A 21471-nucleotide genomic window follows, 5' to 3' on the forward strand; every position below is an offset into this window, starting at 1 on the left:
TACATATCAGGTTATTGGATAAATTTACGACATCCTTCCTAATAGCCACAATATGCTTATCTATCAAACAGGTTAGTCTCTTGGGAATTAAATTAATCTTATAAGTAAGAAATAGCAAGAGAAACTTTAAACTAATAAATAATAAATAACTCTAGGTGCTTATTTTGGAAAAAGAGAATGAGTATTTAGAAACTCATTTACCAGTTATTACCATCTTTATTCTTTAAATTGCAGTGATTAACAGCTGACGTAATCAATTCTATCTTGTGTGGCACACCTGTTTATAATTTGTTTTGTATGAAAGTTTGAAGTTGTGAGATGGCATCAAAAATAAAGCTCAACGACGAGGTAAGTAAAAAAGTATATTTTTTTAAATTTTCAATGCATGTTATCATCTCAAAAGTTGTGCCAAAACTAAATTATTAACGCTTCAATAAAATTAAGATAAGATAAAAATTATCTGTGTTCCTATTTAGTGTTATCAAAACCACGCCTATGTAAACTCCCAGTTAATTTTTAATTTTATTCCCTAAAAATTAAGTAGATCTACAAATAAATACTTGTTACATTGATAAATGTATTTGCATTTGTAAACAGATCGTACGTTTATTTAGGAGTTGTTATCAACACTCTTATTCTATTTTATAAACATTAATTATTGAATAACATACTTTCTGTTTGTTATAATAATAATAATAATATTGATAACAGATATCATTTTTGTCCGAATTAAATCAATATGTTTACGTTTTAAAATGGGTGTGATGTGGAATTGCTGAATAACAGTAATTATTTTAAAGTGAGGTTAGATTCAGAAATTACTCATGGGCATTGAATATTTAATTAATAATAATAGTGATTCACACAAAATTTGCTTTTTGTTTATTTTAGTTTATCACTTTATGTTATTCAAATAAGCTAATATATTTTTGAGTGTCACAGTACTTAACTTGCAATAAATATATTATAATCTGGTTAAATACCAATCATCAATTTTTAAACTTTTGTTATAAGGTGTTAACTACACAAATATACAGAGAGTACAGAAAGTTCAATGTAATATAAACGAGAATAATCATAATAATTTAGAACTAGGATCAATAAAGGAAATTGGGATTGTATCAATTAAAAATGTATAAGTTTCTACGGTGTGTTTATATGAAATAATAATTTAAAACTTATTTTTTGTTACCAAATTAGAATAAATATTGGAATAGAAGAATAAAGCACATTTTCTGAGTAAATTTCGGTCTGTGGATATAATAATTAGCCTCGTCAGAGGATGTAATTACGCGTATCGGTGTATAGTTTTGTAGATAGTAGGTTTTTTAGGTTTTTAAGCATAATCTTATGTAGCGGTACTTATTCTGATTCTCTATCTCAGCAGTGTTGAATTTTTATATTTCAACTTTGATATTTCAAAAACTAATTATCTTCACACACAGTTCGCATAAATTTTTTTTTCCAAGTGGAAAATTTCATAATCTTTTTAGAGGAATTTCCGATTTATGTCGTGTATTTCCACCAATTCCATTATATAAATAAATAGTCTAGTTTATTTATAGATCCAACGCTGTTTTCCCTTGATTATCTCTCGGTATTTGGTTAAGTTAATGCCAATATTTTCTGATGGAGACGTTCTGAAAAGCCACCCACTCCCGCCGTTTGTGTCCTTGAGATTCGATCGATAACCGCCGCCATAATGGACAGAGGCGGGGCGTTGTAACAAACAAATTTATTTATAAATAATATTAGTAAATAATATTTGGGCGATGGAGCCTCGGCTCGTGGGTCGGTATAGTAAACGTGAAGAAGGATATATTTTTTTAAACTCTAGCGTAATTTAATTTTAATTTAAATTTTTATCTAACTATCGACTAAGTAATCTTCAAACCGTTTCGAATGTAGAAACTAGTAAGTTTGGTCAAGTTGGAAATTTGTTGTACAGGTTTAATTATCAAAATATTTCGATATAATAAAAATTTATGTTTTTTTTCTCGAGATTATGTGTATTTACGTATTAAATTTCGCGCGCCAGTGACACACTGTGAAGCAGCCCGCTAGGCGCCATTCGTACCAATCTGAAATGTTTCCATCTTGTTTATCCCGAAACTTGTCTACGCTGTTTTTAACTCAAATTTTATGTTCTGACCCAGTTTCGACGAGGATTTATTCTAAATCAAGACATTTGAATATAATCCAATTTATTAGAATTTAAATGAGATAATTAGAAGGGTGAAAGACTAAAAATATTTCTTAATCCAGGACCGTAACATCGAGAAGTTATTATGAAATAATTTTTTTTCGGATACTGGATATTATGTCTACAATCGAAAATCAATTTCCAGAATTTTATGAGGAATTTCGCTGAGAAATTTTGCTTGTACAGAGCAGTCGACCTCGAGTTTTTATTATATTGATATTTCATCTTAAAAAAAACTTTTTCAACCATTAATTTTCCGAAAATGTATTAAAAATTTTAAGTTTTATTTATTTGCACGGCAAGTATAGTAAAAAATATTGATATTATACGGAAATATAAAGGAAACGTTTCCAAAAAAGTTGGTATTTTTAAAATTTTTAAATATTTTTCAATTGCTGTTCAACTTATGAATATCAACAAATTCGAGATTTGGTTTGCTGCGATCGAATCGTAGTTTTATGAATATTATCAGCAAAAATTTTCTAAATTTCATTCACTTAGTCAAATATGGGTGGAATCGCGTGGGGTGGTTTCTAAGTTAAGTTTATAATGACCCTCCCTTTATTATAATTGGAATCCAAATTTTTATTACCTCAACATCATATTACAAACCTTCCTAAACAGGATACGGCATAAACGGCTTAAATTAGGATCTATCAAATTGAAAAATTGGGGTAATTGTTACCAATCTCGCGATTCCGTTTTTCGTGAATACTTAAAATGATTCACAAAATTATAATTATGTATATAACGCGTCTAGAAAAACTATTAATCGAATTCCAATTTTTTTTTATTATTATTATTTACTAAATGACTTTTGACACGGTGGAATACCATTAAGACGTGATACATCTGGTTCCAAATGGTGCAAGTAGGAAGGCAACCAGTTACGTTTGAATCTACAATCAACCTGATTGGTTATCATTGCCTGATCTTTCCCTATAAAGCTCAATTCCATCAATCGATTGTCTGGTGGTTCCCGCTTCCATCTATGTTGGACAATATGGAAGTTTCCAACAAAACTGACACTTGGTTCGTTCCGTATCGATGGGAATCCAATCGTATCCGGCCGGACCGAAAATGACGCCAGACTGCAATCCCCAATATTGAGATATCGTTTACTAGAATAAGATATGCCTATATACTCACTTAGTTTTGCATCTAATTCAGTTTTTGGCGATAAATACCTATTCTTCGATGCATCTTCATTGTGTCTTCTTAAGTGCGTGACCTGATCTAGGGATTGCGTAGTTGCTAGAAAAATATTAGAAAGTACACAATCTATTCAACATATTTTTCAAGTTTGAAGACTCCACGTCGTTTATTATTTGTTTGGCAGCCATCAATAGTGAACGTTTTCAGAAAAAATCGGTAATCGTTAGCCCAACCAATATAACTGAACTGAACTGAACTAGGTTGTACTCTGGATGATACTGTTGCTTCGTTAAGAACAGTTGTCAATGTTTCGCAGAAATAAAACCGAAACAATCGACTGAAAAGGGAGAACCAACTCCAAAGAAGCCAAAGACCGTTCCATCTGCGGACATGGTCATTGAGTCAGTTTTTTTGTGATGCGCTTGGGATAATTTTCAATGACTATCTTGAAAAAGGATAAACTATCAACGTCGAGTATTATTACAACATTTGAGCGAAGAAATCTAGCAAAAACAACCGGATTTGGATAAGAAGAAAATGTTCCATCTAAACAATGCACCAGCTCACACATCCGTTATTGCAATAGCTAAAATTAATGAATTAAAGTTTGAATTGACACCCTATCCGCCAGATTTAGCCCTTTCAGATTATTATCTGTTCTCAGACATCGAACTTCCAGGGTATCGAACTCGAAAGGAGATTACGGTGAAAAATAAATATATTTGAGTGTTTTCTTTTTGTTAAGCCAGGCATTTCTTCGACTATCCTGGTATATAGCAATAAATAGAATTTTATTGATCCTAATAAAGCAATCTTCAAACTTTAATGTCATTTATTTTTCTGATTAGAAAGTGTATTTGTTATTAATATTATATAATATCTGTCCGCCGTATGATCCCGATCCTGCACCAACCGCTTTTCGCTATTTTCGAAAAATGTTTAAGCGACAGAACGCTTTCACGACGTCGAGAAGCGTCACTATCTGGCCGTGATCGATGTTTGCCTTACGTTGTCATGTGTTTCTAATTAATATTTGCGGAATTTCCACGGCAGCTATTTGGAATCGTTCCGAATCCAGCGGCGATTTTTCCGAAATAAAAAATGCGCCGTAAAAATTGAAATAAACAATTATATTAATGAATCGTTTTATCGCTATTAGCAACGGTATTAACCGTATAGACATTATCAAATGATACGGGAATTGATGTGATACACAATTTGAGAGGATTCGTTAAGATATCCTGTGAGTCAAGGTTGAGTCCAACTCATTCGCCCACAATAGATTCATCATGAGAAATCTTCCGTTGTCGTGTATGTCTTTTTAAACGGTCATTTCCGAATAATTTCGCTTACAACCGTGATGCTTTGCTTAAATTCTTTTTGAGAGAAACCAGTTGTAACCCGTATTATAAATTGAAAAATTACATGAGTAATAAGTCTAATGGTTCATGTTCAATTTGCAATATAATATGGCGAGGCGTCACTGAATATATGAAATGTGATTCTGACAGCCCGAAGTCGATTATCGAACACTTTATATTACAAAATTAAGATATTTGATGTTAAATCGATGAAATCGACCTCGGAAACCTTCGAATTCCCACGAAAGGTAGATTCGGTAGTAATCCGTGGACTTGGTCAGCGAGCTGTTGCTAGACAATTGGATATGACCCGCGCAGCGGTTCGAAAAGTGTGTTATGAGGACACTAGATCCTTTCATAGGCGATATGGAACAGACAGAAGGCTTTATTACGTCTACAACATTAGAAACCGTCTCCTTAATACGTTCAAGTACAACGACAGTTCCGTGAGGTGCGATTAGTACAAAACTAGCACAGAATCATCTGTATTGGACCTTGGAACAATGGGAATGCCTTCATGGCAGCGACCGAAGAAGGAGAGTGTATCTAAGACCAAGAGAGCGATTTGCGGATTGCTGCTTTGAGGAAGGAAGTGCTTATGGAGGTGGTTCCTGCATGATGCACGAACCGAACCTGTCTTCATTCGTAAGGGCGACCGTATTTACTGTAGAAGAAGTTTAAGGCTGATGGATGTATCGAGGAGATTTTAGCACTTCATGACCTTAAGTCAACGAATTTACCTTTATGGATGACAATGCGAGACCGTACATCGCCAGAATCGCGCAAGATTTTATTGCAGAAGTCGATTTTTGGGTTATGGAATGGCAAAAATACAGTTCTGACGTAAGGACAATTGGATATGACCCGCGCAGCGATTCGAAGAGTGTTCCAGCGTCATGAGGACACTGGATCCTTTCATAGGCGATATGGAACAGACAGAAGGGTTTATTACGTCTACAACATTAGAAACCGTCTTCTTAATACGTTCAAGTACAACGACAGTTCCGTGAGGTGCGATTAGTACAAAACTAGCACAGAATCATCTGTATTGGACCTTGGAACAATGGGGATGCCTTCATGGTAGCGACCGAAGAAGGAGAGTGTATCTAAGACCAAGAGAGCGATTTGCGGATTGCTGCTTTGAGGAAGGAAGTGCTTATGGAGGTGGTTCCTGCATGATGCACGAACCGAACCTTTCTTCATTCGTAAGGTTCAAATGCTGATAGATATATCGAGGAGATTTTAGCACTTCATGACCTTAAGTCAACGAATTTACCTTTATGGATGACAATTCTAGACCGTACATCGCCAGAATCGCGCAAGATTATATTGCAGAAGTCGATTTTTGGGTTATGGAGTGGCAAAGATACAGTTCTGACGTAAGGAAGAATTTCAGCTGGACTTCCTATCTCAAATTTGATCCCAGAGCTTTTTGTTGCAGCAGAATAGAAATGGCTTAACATCCTACAAGAAACTACACCCAACATTAATTTCAAATAAGTTTTCATTAACGCCAGCCAAGTTTTTCTTATCAAAATGTGCTTCTCGTAGACCCACAATATGTCTTTTACCCTAGGTTTCACGGTATCTTGGGATAACGAAAACCTTTGTGAACGCTATGAATACAAATTAAACATCTAGTCGTAATTTTTAATTTACATATTAGGCCAGTAAATAGAGGAAGTTTTCTCCAAAAAGTTCAACTTGTTCGTGTTATCCCAGAAACGTGTTTGAGGGGGATATTTGAAAAAATATGTGAAATCTCTGCTTTCAGGTATAAATACGAATGAAATGGCGTTTGAGTTTTGAAAGTCCAGTTACGTGAATCGTTATAAATTTAGTAAAAAGCCGTAAGCAGCAGGGCTCCATCACGAAAGTCGAATTTTTCGTCGAATGAAGAATTTAACTAATACACAAATTTTTCAGAATCTTTCAATCGGTTCCTCTGATTTTCTGTCCATTTCTTTTTGTATTCTTCATGAATTTTGAAATTTTTCAATCGATTTTTACGAGAATCACACGCGTTTTAAAATTTTTATAAAGTTCCGAATCACCATTACATTTTTTCTGGTATTCACTCTTCTTAATTCTATATTCTTGACTTTTTTGATAAATTTTAAGTGAATCGAGTGAATATTTTGTAACATCATTCTTAAGCTCTCGGTATTTTCGACTTTATTTTTCACTCGTTTTGAATGAAAATTGTCAAAACAATGTATGATTGCTCGTAAATCGTTTGACAACTAAGTGTTTGTTGCTTCACAAGCTCATCGATTAGTTTTTATTCATCAGCAATTTTATAATTGTATCTCGAATGGATTTTCAGCGAGAATAGAAGAGAAAGGAGTTGATAATTATTCTACTGAATACTCCCGGTGGTTTCGAACCCTCTTGTTCAATTCCAATTGACAACAAAGAAAAAATTGTCATAACGACAAGAAATTTCGATATTCATTAAATAGGAGGCGGTCCAGTTCAACAATTACAACGATCAAAATGATTTCGGGCGTTTTGTGCTAGAAGAACTGAAGAAGAAAACTTTCAACTTGAGAAAGACAATTCTTCAACATCGCCCCTACTTGCATGCGAAGTTCGAACCTTCTAGTTAAACTTTTTCTGGCCAAAAAATAAGAAAATTTAACAAAAATGACCATAAAATGGTGACGGGTGGAGATGGAAAGTTTCGATCTTAGACAGGAAATCATCTCGCAACTAATTGAACCTAAATGTGAAATTTCATTATTCAGTCGCTTTTCGTTTGATCTGCAGAGGTGAGCAAAGGTCAAAAACCACTTTTTTGCACTGCGACCACTCGAAATATTCATTTGTTTTCAACCAAACTCTAATAACATCAATCCGCCGCCAAAAAAGCTAATTTTGAACCAAATCGGACCCATAGCAATTGCTCGAGATATGTAGATATATATATATAAACTACAGACATTCGAAAAACCATCATAATCGTGTTCAGGAGGTCCCAAAACATGGGAAAAATGATGCGCCCCCCATTTAGTCATGTCTACCGTAATAGTCTAATTTTTTTTTTGAAAAATTCGGCTAATAAATCAAACGTAGAGACCGGACCTAACGGATATATTGATAATATTGAGGAAGGGTACAAAGAAATGAATCACCATCAAGAAATGGGTAGAATAATATATTTATTTAATCATCGAACTCATCATACCTCCCATCGTCACTATCTTGAAGTTCCCGGCCCTTTTTACTGGCCTATATGAAATGCAACTGTTCTGTAAGAAAATTTCAAGCTTTACAGCTCTATCTACCCATTCTACTATATTTAGGCTTTATGTTACAGCGAGAAATTTTTCTCTAAATCTAAATTTCGAGGAAAGTACTTCGAAGGTGAATAATTCAAATTCTGCATCAACTTTTTATTTTATTTGTTTCTCAACTGCATATAATCATAATACGAAAAACGATATTGGGAAGATAATTCTCGACATTTCCACCTCGATGGCGGATAAAACGTTTTTATGCATAAATGGTAATTGACATAATTGTATAATGCAGCGATTACCCATTGTGCAAAGTGGTTTATTTAGTTCGTTCCTGTACTTCTATCTGTTCGTTTCGAGTGACTCTACTAATTTAAAATCACGTAGTGGAAGTAGATCATAATATAGAACTCGGGTAAAGTAATCAGTGTTGTGGAATTGTTGCAGTTAAACGCCATGGAAGATGAGAAGAAAAATGATATCGTAAGTTGTCGTTTTTTGAGAAATCTTACTTTTAACTCGGAGTTTTGATTAGTAAAATTTACGTACGAGGAATAATAAAAAGTTACTTCACTTCCACAAGATATTTTCTGGTAAATATGAAGCAATTTATTATTCAATAAATATAATATTGTCACTTTGGTTCCATCTAGTGCCGCGATCCTACCAACTTATGTTCTTAAACCAAAACGAACTCTGTAACTATATTAGAACCTGAGATATAGATCTTTGAATGTAGAAAAATTGCCAAAAACCCACAAAAATCCATAGCTCCACATTGAATGTCCGCGCCTAGCTCCTCTCCAACTCAACCGATTTGAATGGTCAAAAACTCAAAAGAAAGAAGGTGTTTCAGCGAGTGTTCTTAAACCAAAACGAAATCTGTAGCTATATTAGAACCTGAGATATAGATTTTTGAATTTAAACAAATTGCCAAAAACCTACAAAAATCCATAACTCCACATTGAATGTCCGCGCCTAGCTCCTCTCCAACTCAACCGATTTGAATGGTCAAAAACTCAAAAGAAAGGTGTTTCAGTCAGTGTTCTTAAACCAAAACGAAATCTGTAGCTATATTAGAACCTGAGATATAGATTTTTGAATTTAGACAAATTGCCAAAAACCTACAAAAATCCATAACTCCACATTTAATGTCCGCGCCTAGCTCCTCTCCAACTCAACCGATTTGAATGGTCAAAAACTCAAAAGAAAGAAGGTGTTTCAGCGAGTGTTCTTAAACCAAAACGAACTCTGTAGCTATATTAGAACCTGAGATATAGATCTTTGAATTTAGACAAATGGCCAAAAACCTACAAAAATCCATAACTCCACATTGAATGTCGGCGTCTAGCTCCTCTCCAACTCAACCGATTTGAATGGTCAAAAACTCAAAAGAAAGAAGGTATTTCAGCGAGTGTTCTTAAACCAAAACGAACTCTGTAGCTATATTAGAACCTGAGATATAGATATAGAATTTATTCTTCAATAAATATAATATTGTCACTTTGGTTCCATCTAGTGCCGCGATAATCCTACCAACCCCATGAAACAGTGTTTTTGGGAACTTTTGTACATATTTGTGGTTTCATAATACCTAGTGGTGGCTCTCTCTAATAGAGTAGAAGTTTTATCAAGAAAAGAAAGAATACGCTTCAATGACATAGAAAATTCCAGTAGTTTTCTTTAATTAAATCGAATTCAATCCAAACCGATTAACGTATAACATGTTTTTATTTTTAATCACAATGTAATCATCTTCAAAAAAATTTTTCCGACTAGTATGCAAATTTTTAAAGCCGCACCGTTATAAATCCATTGGTTTTTGAGGGTAGTACTCTGGAAATTATCTAAATTTTCTTGATCTTTGTCACTGGCAAATGACGAATGGAAATCTTGCAATATCGTGTTATAGGCCAAAGCTTTTTCTGTTCAAGATTGGTTTCAATCGATCCAATTGTTCACATAGGTCAGATCTGCAGTTTTTCCACTTGTCAGTCTTTCAAATCGAACAATTCCCCATAGATTTCTCCAAATATAGAGAACTGCCGTTTTGAGATATCATAACAGACCTATTTTCCGTCTCCGCTGATCGAGCAATTAGAAAACGGTTCTTTGTGGTATCGAGCGAGCTTTTGATCAGCAATATGCCGTTAGTTTTTTCATGTTTAATCTTCCGTGTAAAATACTGCAAACCCGTTTGGTTTAAATATTAAATTCATTAATTTTGACAGATATATTACGGAAATGATCATTCTAAATTACTTCGGGCTACAATGCTCCAAATGACGGGGGCCATAATTTGTTTCTATTGCCAATATTAGTTTATATTTTTCAATTTTTGTCGATTACGGTATCTTTTTGGCCAAAAATAAATATCAATGATATGTAGAAACATTTGGGTAGTTGGATTCAAACGTGGTTTACACTTTCATAAACTTTATTAAGGAAAATTTTACAATTGCCCATCAATGTTATTATAAAATTCGTTGTTTATAGTTTCGTATAGTTCGTCTTCCGTGTCTTTCTCCGATCGTGAATTATTCTGTTGATGATAAAACAACATTTGATTCGTTAAAGTTTCCGAAAAACACGAAATCGTAGTTTTCGTCCAACCGAGTTTCGTAGTACGTCTCAGTACCACGTAATTTGTCGCAATGCCGCATAAAAATTTAAATACCAAAAATGATGTTAAAAAAATTATCAAAATGTCAACAAAATCGATAGATTTTTCACAAAACACACCCGAACAAGAAGCAACTAAATATTTTAATAATTTTGAACTATTAATTTTTGTTTCAAAAGGTTGTTTGTTCTCGTAGACATAAATATTATCGAAGTTTGTTTTCCACACAACTCTACCAACCGTAAAATCTTCTTTTATCAATTCAATTACAAAATAATAATTTTCCAATACAAATTTTATAAATACAGTTACACCCACTCTCCATTCTTGCACTTTTCCACTATAAATTACTTCGAATGCACTGGTTATATCCGGTTTATTATAATTCCAATAATATAGTGAATCGGCTCGAAGATCGTAGCAAATTTTCTCATTGTATGTACAATAAATGCCGCTTCTTAGTTGTATAGTATCGTTCATTTCGTATTTTTTAGCCGTTTCCAGACAGACATATTTTTTCTTTTCGTAACTAAATTCCCAAAGTTTGCTATAGAAAGGAAACGACTTATTTCCTTTAAAAAAAGTGTAATTTGAACCGTTATAACAATTAATACTCTGATGGTGAACGGAAAATACGGATATATTTGTTTCTAATATATAATTCACCGTGTAGTTTTTCGGTGACTTCACATACTCACTTTTCACGTAAATAATTATTGACATCTGACATAATGTCAGTATATTTATTATAAACATTATTCTAGCTCTGATAGTTCGTCAGTGGAAGTTACAAAGATAAATTGTAATTATTGCGGCGATATGATTTCATGCGGTGATTCAATGGTTTCAATATACAGGGTGGCAATACCAAATTTTCTGTTTATGTCGCATATTATTCCGGGTTTAATAGGATTACGATTTAACATACCTTTTTTGTGATTTCGTTGAGGCTTTCGATTGTGTTGAACATGAAATTCTGATGTACTACGTAACAGAATTCTAATTTGTGGTTTCAATATATCTTAAACAGACTATGGAAATGGCTACGTGTGATTTTTGACGAACGTCTGATTTAAAAAAATTCACATTTGCTTTTACTACCTCGTTGGCCAGATTTAACTGCACCCGATTTTTAATGATTATATTTACGAGGGTTGTATAACAAGTTTTCGACTTTTTTCCAACTTTTCCAAATACTTTCTCCACGAAATAGGTTGGCTACGATTTTACGGGCGTAAATTAAAAAAGTTGAGTCTCCGTACATAGTGCCGTAACTCCTTTTTCATTTTCGTAGACGTATTGTCTTTAAAAAAATATTCATGACAATTCGATGGCTAATTTTTTAATTTTTAGAAAAATCTTTATAATGATTTCTTGTACGATTGTCAAACCGAAACTGGGCGTCTAAAAATACTGGAATTTTAGTGCGCAATATAACTTATACTAGCTGACCCGGCGAACTCTGTTCCGTCTTAAAGGCAACAAATAAGCCGATTTTCGAATTTATTAAGTTAATTTTTTTATTATGTCCGCTACTAGCTCCTTTCCAACTCAACCGATTTGAGCGATCAAAAACTCAAAAGAAAGAAGGTGTTTCAGCGAGTGTTCTTAAACCAAAACGAACTCTGTAGCTATATTAGAACCTGAGATATAGATCTTTGAATGTAGAAAAATTGCCAAAAACCTACAAAAATCCATAACTCCACATTGAATGTCAACGCCTAGCTCCTCTCCAACTCAACCGATTTAAGTGATCAAAAACTCAAAAGAAAGAAGGTGTTTCAGCGAGTGTTCTTTAACCAAAACGAAATCTGTAGCCATATTAGAACCTGAGATATAGATCTTTGAATGTAGAAAAAATTGCCAAAAACCTACAAAAATCCATAACTCCACATTGAATGTCAACGCCTAGCTCCTCTCCAACTCAACCGATTTAAGTGTTCAAATACTCAAAAGAAAGAAGGTCTTTCAGCGAGTGTTCTTTAACCAAAACGAAATCTGTAGCTATATTAGAACCTGAGATATAGATCTTTGAATGTAGAAAAAATTGCCAAAAACCTACAAAAATCCATAACTCCACATTGAATGTCAACGCCTAGCTCCTCTCCAACTCAACCGATTTAAGTGTTCAAATACTCAAAAGAAGAAGGTCTTTCAGCGAGTGTTCTTAAACCAAAACAAACTCAGTAGCTTTGTTAGAACCTGAGATATAGATCTTTGAATGTAGAAAAATTGACAAAAGCCTACAAAAATCCATAACTCCACATTGAATGTCAACGCCTAGCTCCTCTCCAACTCAACCGATTTAAGTGATCAAAAACTCAAAAGAAAGAAGGTGTTTCAGCGAGTGTTCTTTAACCAAAACGCAATCTGTAGCTTTGTTAGAACCTGAGATATAGATCTTTGAATGTAGAAAAAATTGCCAAAAGCCTACAAAAATCCATAACTCCACATTGAATGTCAACGCCTAGCTCCTCTCCAACTCAACCGATTTAAATGGTCAAAAGCTCAAAAGAAAGAAGGTCTTTCAGCGAGTTTTCTTAAACCAAAACGAACTCTGTAGCTTTGTTAGAACCTGAGATATAGATCTTTGAATATAGAAAAATTGCCAAAAACCTACAAAAATCCATAGCTCCACATTGAATGTCAACGCCTAGCTCCTCTCCAACTCAACCGATTTAAATGGTCAAAAGCTCAAAAGAAAGAAGGTGTTTCAGCGAGTTTTCTTAAACCAAAACGAACTCTGTAGCTATATAAGAACCTGAGATATAGATCTTTGAATGTAGAAAAAATTGCCAAAAACCTACAAAAATCCATAACTCCACATTGAATGTCAACGCCTAGCTCCTATCCAACACAACCGATTTGAATGGTCAAAAACTCAAAAGAAAGAAAGTGTTTCAGCGAGTGTTCTTAGAGGCAAAACGAACTCTGTAGCTATATTAGAACCTGAGATATAGATCTTTGAATGTAGAAAAAATTGTCAAAAACCTACAAAAATCCATAGCTCCACATTGAATGTCCGCGCCTAGCTCCTCTCCAACTCAACCGATTTGAATGGTCAAAAACTCAAAAGAAAGAAGGTGTTTCAGCGAGTGTTCTTCAACCAAAACGAACTCTGTAACTATATTAGAACCTGAGATATAGATCTTTGAATGTAGAAAAATTGACAAAAACCCACAAAAATCTATAGCTCCACATTGAATGTCCGCGCCTAGCTCCTCTCCAACTCAACCGATTTAAGTGTTCAAAAACTCTAAAGAAAGAAGGTATTTCAGCGAGTGTTCTTAAACCAAAACAAACTCAGTAGCTTTGTTAGAACCTGAGATATAGATCTTTGAATGTAGAAAAATTGACAAAAGCCTACAAAAATCCATAACTCCACATTGAATGTCAACGCCTAGCTCCTCTCCAACTCAACCGATTTAAGTGATCAAAAACTCAAAAGAAAGAAGGTGTTTCAGCGAGTGTTCTTTGACCAAAACGCAATCTGTAGCTTTGTTAGAACCTGAGATATAGATCTTTGAATGTAGAAAAAATTGCCAAAAGCCTACAAAAATCCATAACTCCACATTGAATTTCCGCGCCTAGTTCCTCTCCAACTCAACCGATTTAAATGGTCAAAAGCTCAAAAGAAAGAAGGTATTTCAGCGAGTGTTCTTAAACCAAAACGAACTCTGTAGCTATATAAGAACCTGAGATATAGATCTTTGAATGTAGAAAAAATTGCCAAAAGCCTACAAAAATCCATAACTCCACATTGAATTTTCGCGCCTAGTTCCTCTCCAACTCAACCGATTTAAGTGTTCAAAAACTCAAAAGAAAGAAGGTGTTTCAGCGAGTGTTCTTCAACCAAAACGAACTCTGGAGCTATATTAGAACCTGAGATATTCAGGATAGAACGTGTGTATGTGAAAAACACCCATAAGTAATGTACAGGGGGAAATCGCATTTGAGTATAACTTGGTGAAAATTAGACGAAATCCGATGGTTGATGGCTGATCTGTGCATCAATACCTTTCATTGAAAAAAAAAAAAAAATTAAGCAAATCGGTTGGGTAGAACGCCTGAACGGACTCGGAATGGAAATCATCAATTTTTTTAATAACTTAATATTGATATTGATAAATACTGACCTTTCCAGGTCAAGCTAGGAAACGTTTCAGACAATCTTCGTAAAAGATGTATGTCAATAAACTAGAGACTATTAGACAGTCGAAGCAGATTTCACTAGTCTTCAATCAGAAATATTACATGGTTTAATGAAGGATGCGTTCAAAAAGTCAATTTCTTTATGGAATAATTAGTTTGATTTCATATTTAATTACTCCCCGTTAAATTTATTTCATATATAAAAAAATCTCTTCCTCAATTAATAAACGTTGTTATTGCGAATAAAATATTTTTTATATTTTATTTTATATCATTTGGTCCTTCGAGCCTTCCATATATCCGACTTGAAGGACCAGACAGTGTAATTGCGAGTGTTGGTATAATGATTGTAAACAATATATTCAAAATAGTACTAAACCGGATATTCATATTTAAAAAAAAAAAATGATGAAGTTTTTTCGGTCAAAAGGCTTTCAATGAATGTGTATACGACATAAAAGCAGGCAATAACAAGTAACTTGATACGTACGAAACGAAAATCTATTCGATTGTTATTTATTGTACTGAGAAAATCATCGAAATATCGATGAGAAATTTGGATTCAAGGAAATTCCACCTCTCCTTAACAGGATGGAGTTATCCGGGAAACTCGGGCGACTGTAAAGTCTACGGGATAGGGGTTGAAGTGGGCTAGGGAGGAGGGTGAAGCGTTAGCAGTCGTCCGTATTGATCGGCCGTCCGAACGAGGTCACCAGAATTTTAGTTTCCCTTCGCAACAGTGAGATGATGTGCCTTCGGCACAGTCTTCCATTTCGTATTCATATCGATATATGATTATAATATTATAAAAAAATAAATAATTTTAATGATGGTTAATAATAAAACTAAATTTCGATACTTCTTTTTGTATTTGCAACCAATTATGTCGTTTTTGATGAAAAGTTTTGCTTGCTATAAAAGAAACTATTTTATTTTAGAAAAAATCTATTTTTGGATTCATAAAGACGATTTCCTTCTATCTGCACAAGAATTTGTTCTCATTCTATTTCTTCCTAACCTTCGCGTCTTATAGTTCCATTTCTTGTAGTCTGTTGTACCATAATTCTTCTCGTTCTTTTTCGCCCTTTCTTTCTTCTCTTTATTACCACATTTTAGAAATATCGAACAACGAATCTTGAGACTTGTAGAGTACACACACAATGTTTCCATCAGAAAGAAATCGCGGAAGTGATTTTTCTCGACATTGGCAAAGCTTTCGATTGAGTGTGACACGAGGAGTTGCTCTAGAAGATGAAAGATGCAAAATGTACTCCGGCAAGGTTATCTAAAAGAGAGGAGGTTGCAGATAAAGTTAGAAAACAAAAACTCGCGGAAGAGTAGGTGGTATAGCGATGATGGCGTTAAAAAACATAATTAAAAGGCTTTAAAACGCCGCAAACGAATATCACGAATGAGGTAAAACACGAATGATGCGTCCAGAACGTAATAATCAAAGATGAAGGAATCGAATGGACAAACAAGGCCAAACACCTACATCGGAGCAAGGGTTCATTTTAACGAACACGGTGAAAGAAACGGGGGAAAGACTCTGCGGATAAATTATTAGAAAAAGTGAAATAGAGACGAATATCGAATTCAGGTTTATTAGGACCAGAACAATTATTGCATAGACCTTTGACCTTGAATAAATTTTTTTTCCATACACGGAAATAATGGGGAACATTCAAATTTTATTTTCAATTGAATTTTAAGCAATTTTACTGATTTTCAGCTTGATGAGAATTTATGTAACTTTGAATGTCTAAATTGACCGGATTATAACTTTTACAACTTTTTGAATCGTTATATCTCAGAAACGGTGGCTCGTAGGAAAAAAAGTATTGATACGTTTTTTGTAGATAATTTTATGATCTGCAATTTTTAACTAAGGTATTTTTTTGAGAAAACTCACCGTTTTGTTGAAAATCGCGAAAAACTCATTTTCTTACCTTTGACCTTGAATAAATTTTTTTTCCATACACGGAAATAATGGGGAACATTCAAATTTTATTTTCAATTGAATTTTAAGCAATTTTACTGATTTTCAGCTTGATGAGAATTTATGTAACTTTGAATGTCTAAATTGACCGGATTATAACTTTTACAACTTTTTGAATCGTTATATCTCAGAAACGGTGGCTCGTAGGAAAAAAAGTATTGATGCGTCTTTTGTAGATAATTTTATGATCTACAATTTTTAACTGAGGTATTTTCATGATACAACTCACCGTTTTGCTGAAAATCGCGAAAAACTCATTTTTTTACCTTTGACCTTGAATAAATTTTTTTTCCATACACGGAAATAATGGGGAACATTCGAATTTTATTTTCAATTGAATTTTAAGCAATTTTACTGATTTTCAGCTTGATGAGAATTTATGTAACTTTGAATGTCTAAATTGACCGGATTATAACTTTTACAACTTTTTGAATCGTTATATCTCAGAAACGGTGGCTCGTAGGAAAAAAAGTATTGATACGTTTTTTGTAGATAATTTTATGATCTGCAATTTTTAACTGAGGTATTTTTATGATACAACTCACCGTTTTGATGAAAATCGCGAAAAACTCATTTTTTTGACCTTTGACCTTGAATAACATTTTTTCCATACAAGGGAATAATTGGGAACTTAAAAATTTTATTTTTAATTATATTTTAAACAATTATACTGATTTTCAGTTTGATGGAAATTTATGTAACTTTGAATGTCTAAATTGACCGGATTATAACTTTTACAACTTTTTGAATCGTTATATCTCAGAAACGGTGGCTCGTAGGAAAAAAAGTATTGATACGTTTTTTGTAGATAATTTTATGATCTACAATTTTTAACTGAGGTATTTTTTTGAAAAAACTCACCGTTTTGCTGAAAATCGCGAAAAACTCATTTTTTTACCTTTGACCTTGAATAAATTTTTTTTCCATACACGGAAATAATGGGAAACATTCGAATTTTATTTTCAATTGAATTTTAAGCAATTTTACTGATTTTCAGCTTGATGAGAATTTATGTAACTTTGAATGTCTAAATTGACCGGATTATAACTTTTACAACTTTTTGAATCGTTATATCTCAGAAACGGTGGCTCGTAGGAAAAAAAGTATTGATACGTTTTTTGTAGATAATTTTATGATCTGCAATTTTTAACTGAGGTATTTTTATGATACAACTCACCGTTTTGCTGAAAATCGCGAAAAACTCATTTTTTTGACCTTTGACCTTGAATAACATTTTTTCCATACACGGAAATAATGGGGAAGATTCGAATTTTATTTTCAATTGAATTTTAAGCAATTTTACTGATTTTCAGCTTGATGAGAATTTATGTAACTTTGAATGTCTAAATTGACCGGATTATAACTTTTACAACTTTTTGAATCATTATATCTCAGAAACGGTGGCTCGTAGGAAAAAAAGTATTGATACGTTTTTTGTAGATAATTTTATGATCTGCAATTTTTAACTGAGGTATTTTTATGATACAACTCACCGTTTTGCTGAAAATCGCGAAAAACTCATTTTTTTGATCTTTGACCTTGAATAACATTTTTTCCATACAAGGGAATAATTGGGAACTTAAAAATTTTATTTTTAATTATATTTTAAACAATTTTACTGATTTTCAGTTTGATGGAAATTTATGTAAATTTGAATGTCCAAATTGACCGGATTATAACTTTTACAATTTTTTGAATCGTTATATCTCAGAAACGGTGGCTCGTAGGAAAAAAAGTATTGATGCGTCTTTTGTAGATAATTTTATGATCTACAATTTTTAACTGAGGTATTTTCATGATACAACTCACCGTTTTGCTGAAAATCGCGAAAAACTCATTTTTTTACCTTTGACCTTGAATAAATTTTTTTCCATACACGGAAATAATGGGGAACATTCAAATATTATTTTCAATTGTATTTTATGCAATTTTACTGATTTTCAGCTCGATGAGAATTTATGTAACTTTGAATGTCTAAATTGACCGGATTATAACTTTTACAACTTTTTGAATCGTTATATCTCAGAAACGGTGGCTCGTAGGAAAAAAAGTATTGATACGTTTTTTGTAGATAATTTTATGATCTGCAATTTTTAACTGAGGTATTTTTATGATACAACTCACCGTTTTGCTGAAAATCGCGAAAAACTCATTTTTTTACCTTTGACCTTGAATAAATTTTTTTCCATACACGGAAATAATGGGGAACATTCAAATATTATTTTCAATTGTATTTTATGCAATTTTACTGATTTTCAGCTCGATGAGAATTTATGTAACTTTGAATGTCTAAATTGACCGGATTATAACTTTTACAACTTTTTGAATCGTTATATCTCAGAAACGGTGGCTCGTAGGAAAAAAAGTATTGATACGTTTTTTGTAGATAATTTTATGATCTGCAATTTTTAACTGAGGTATTTTTTTGAGAAAACTTACCGTTTTGCTGAAAATCGCGAAAAACTCATTTTTTTGACCTTTGACCTTGAATAACATTTTTTTCCACACAAGGGAATAATTGGGAACTTAAAAATTTTATTTTTACTTATATTTTAAACAATTTCATTGATTTTCAGTTCGATGGGAATTTATGTAGCTTCACATTATTTTTTGGTCTAATTTGACCGGACTATAGGATTTAGATGTCGATTCTACATAACTTTTTTCATATTTTCTACATAAAAGACATTTTATTCTACAGTAAAATTAAAATTTAAGGTATACTTAAACTAAGAAAATAGAAAAATTTTCATCTATTACAAAAAAAAAACATTTATGAGAACTTGAGAAATAGGATTATATTCTCGACACACCCCGTAGCGTAGGGAGTTAGAGTAGTTGCAATACTACAATTAGAAAATTTCAAATCCCTACTATCTTCAAGTATTCTCAGTTCTGACTAGTAAATGTGTAGATATACGATTCGCCATTAACAAAATCTTCGTTTACCAATATTATCGGGATTTAGCGAGACTTTGTGAAACCGGCATCGTCGGCTATCGCTGTCATGGAGGCAACAACCGCCTTTGCTCCCTTTTCCACCCCCAAGTGCCGCCGTTTTCGCCGGTCCGCAGTGTGACGTAGAAGCTCAATACTACGATCCGCTGCAGCGCAACTCAACACCGTCCCCAAAAATTCGTTAGTGGGTCCGCGCCCGTGTTGAAGTGTGTTTGGTTCTAGTGTGACTGTGCCCCGTTTCATGAAGTATTGCATTTAACAATATCTGGATTTCTTAACATTAAATCGAAATGGGGGAGGTACGTTTTTCCGCTAAAATAATGTAATTGCGCTTTCCTTTCATATATATTGGCTTACAAATTAGATTTTCGCTTGTTTATTTCATAAAAAATTCTTAAATAGCTTCTATTATTATGATCAGCATTAAACTTTTTGGATCTAGTCTTCGGTAGACTGATTGTCGACGAAAATGACCGCTTAAAAATATTCTTTATTCTTGGGTATAATATTACGTAATACTACAATAGAAGAACCCAATTACTTACAATGTTGCAGCACTTCAGTTCCAAAGAACTAATTCTTGGTAAGTTATTGCAAGTTGGTGTCTTCGCTAATGCCCGTTTCGTATTGAATTGAATGTGAAAGCGATGGAGCATCCAAATAGATTATTGATTATTGGATTTAACCCTCATAGAATAAAAGCTGACTGCTCCTATTGAGTTACCCAATCAAATCACTGATTCAAAACTTAGTTTTAACCGAATAAAAAGTAATTTTAGACAAATACCTCGTTAAAACTGATGCTAACTCATTGGTACCACACTTTTTTTATTAATTTTTGGGGCCTTATTGTATGTTCAAGTTAATTTATGTTGATTAAAATGTTAAGAAACGGCCACTGCAATTGTTTTTATTTCATATATTTCATATAATATGGACTTGAAACTTTTTGGAATAACGTAATAATCAAAATCAAAAATCGATCAAAATTATAACAGACGGATTTTCAATACTCCACCTATAAAATGGAAAAATATGTTATAGACAAGTTTTATAAGTATTAGGAACGTTTTTTCTACCCCTTAAATTGTAAAAAAACATAATTCGACAATTGAAGGACGTAAATAACTATTTCCAAAAAGATATCGGTCGCTTTTTCTTATTTCAACAACAACGTCAATCCAATTTTGATCTGTGTATCGTCTGTTCGATTTATATGTCGGTTCCATTGTTTCTTGCGCTGTGATACCCAAAAATTCCACGTCACATGATCGTCACATGTTTTTACTATTTTCTCGGTCTAGTAGAGACCCAACTGAAAATTTTACTTCTTGCGGTCTCCAAGTTTTTGTTAATTCTGGCCTTCTTCTTGATGTATAGGTCATTACATCTTACAACAGTTATCAAATAGGTAAAGGATAAATGATTAGAAGTATAGGACATTTTAGAACATAAAAACTTTGCAAATAGTTGGAAAAAATTTGTTTATATAATCTTCATGGCATTGTTTTCGGTGTGGAAAGTGTTAAAAATGCCGTTTACACCGTAAAGGTGCGAGAAAATATTTTCCAAACATTTGTTTATAGCGGCAATCAATTTCCAATGGAACTTAATATAACTTACCTCAATATAACGACTGCTTCGATTTAATAAATTATTCGTAATCCCCTTGAATTGTCCAAAAGAGTCAATTTTTGCGTACAATCTCTTCATAACGAATTTTCAACTATCAAGGAAAAGTATAAATACGTCTAATTAACGAATTTTGTCAACCAAAAACC

At 33.2% G+C, this 21471-nt stretch overlaps 1 protein-coding gene across 14 annotated transcripts in view; it reads left to right on the forward strand.

Annotated features, from left to right (window-relative positions):
- The first annotated feature begins 44 nt into the window (after positions 1–44).
- The window catches only part of LOC130446975 (sodium/potassium-transporting ATPase subunit alpha), a 106772-nt gene continuing 85345 nt past the window's right edge, over positions 45–21471 (forward strand). For 4 of the 14 annotated variants that reach the window (XM_056783545.1, XM_056783542.1, XM_056783543.1 and 1 more), the window contains exon 1: positions 104–348. In XM_056783545.1, coding sequence (XP_056639523.1) covers positions 319–348 — 30 coding nt within the window. In that variant the 5' untranslated portion in view covers positions 104–318. Of the gene's footprint in view, positions 349–8283; positions 8442–19807; positions 19990–21471 lie in introns of those variants that run through there. The other 10 variants (XM_056783555.1, XM_056783554.1, XM_056783544.1 and 7 more) reach the window with 9 other exon arrangements.

The sequence above is a fragment of the Diorhabda sublineata genome, chromosome 7, assembly GCF_026230105.1.
Source record: "Diorhabda sublineata isolate icDioSubl1.1 chromosome 7, icDioSubl1.1, whole genome shotgun sequence".
In the NCBI taxonomy this organism is placed as follows: domain Eukaryota; kingdom Metazoa; phylum Arthropoda; class Insecta; order Coleoptera; family Chrysomelidae; genus Diorhabda; species Diorhabda sublineata.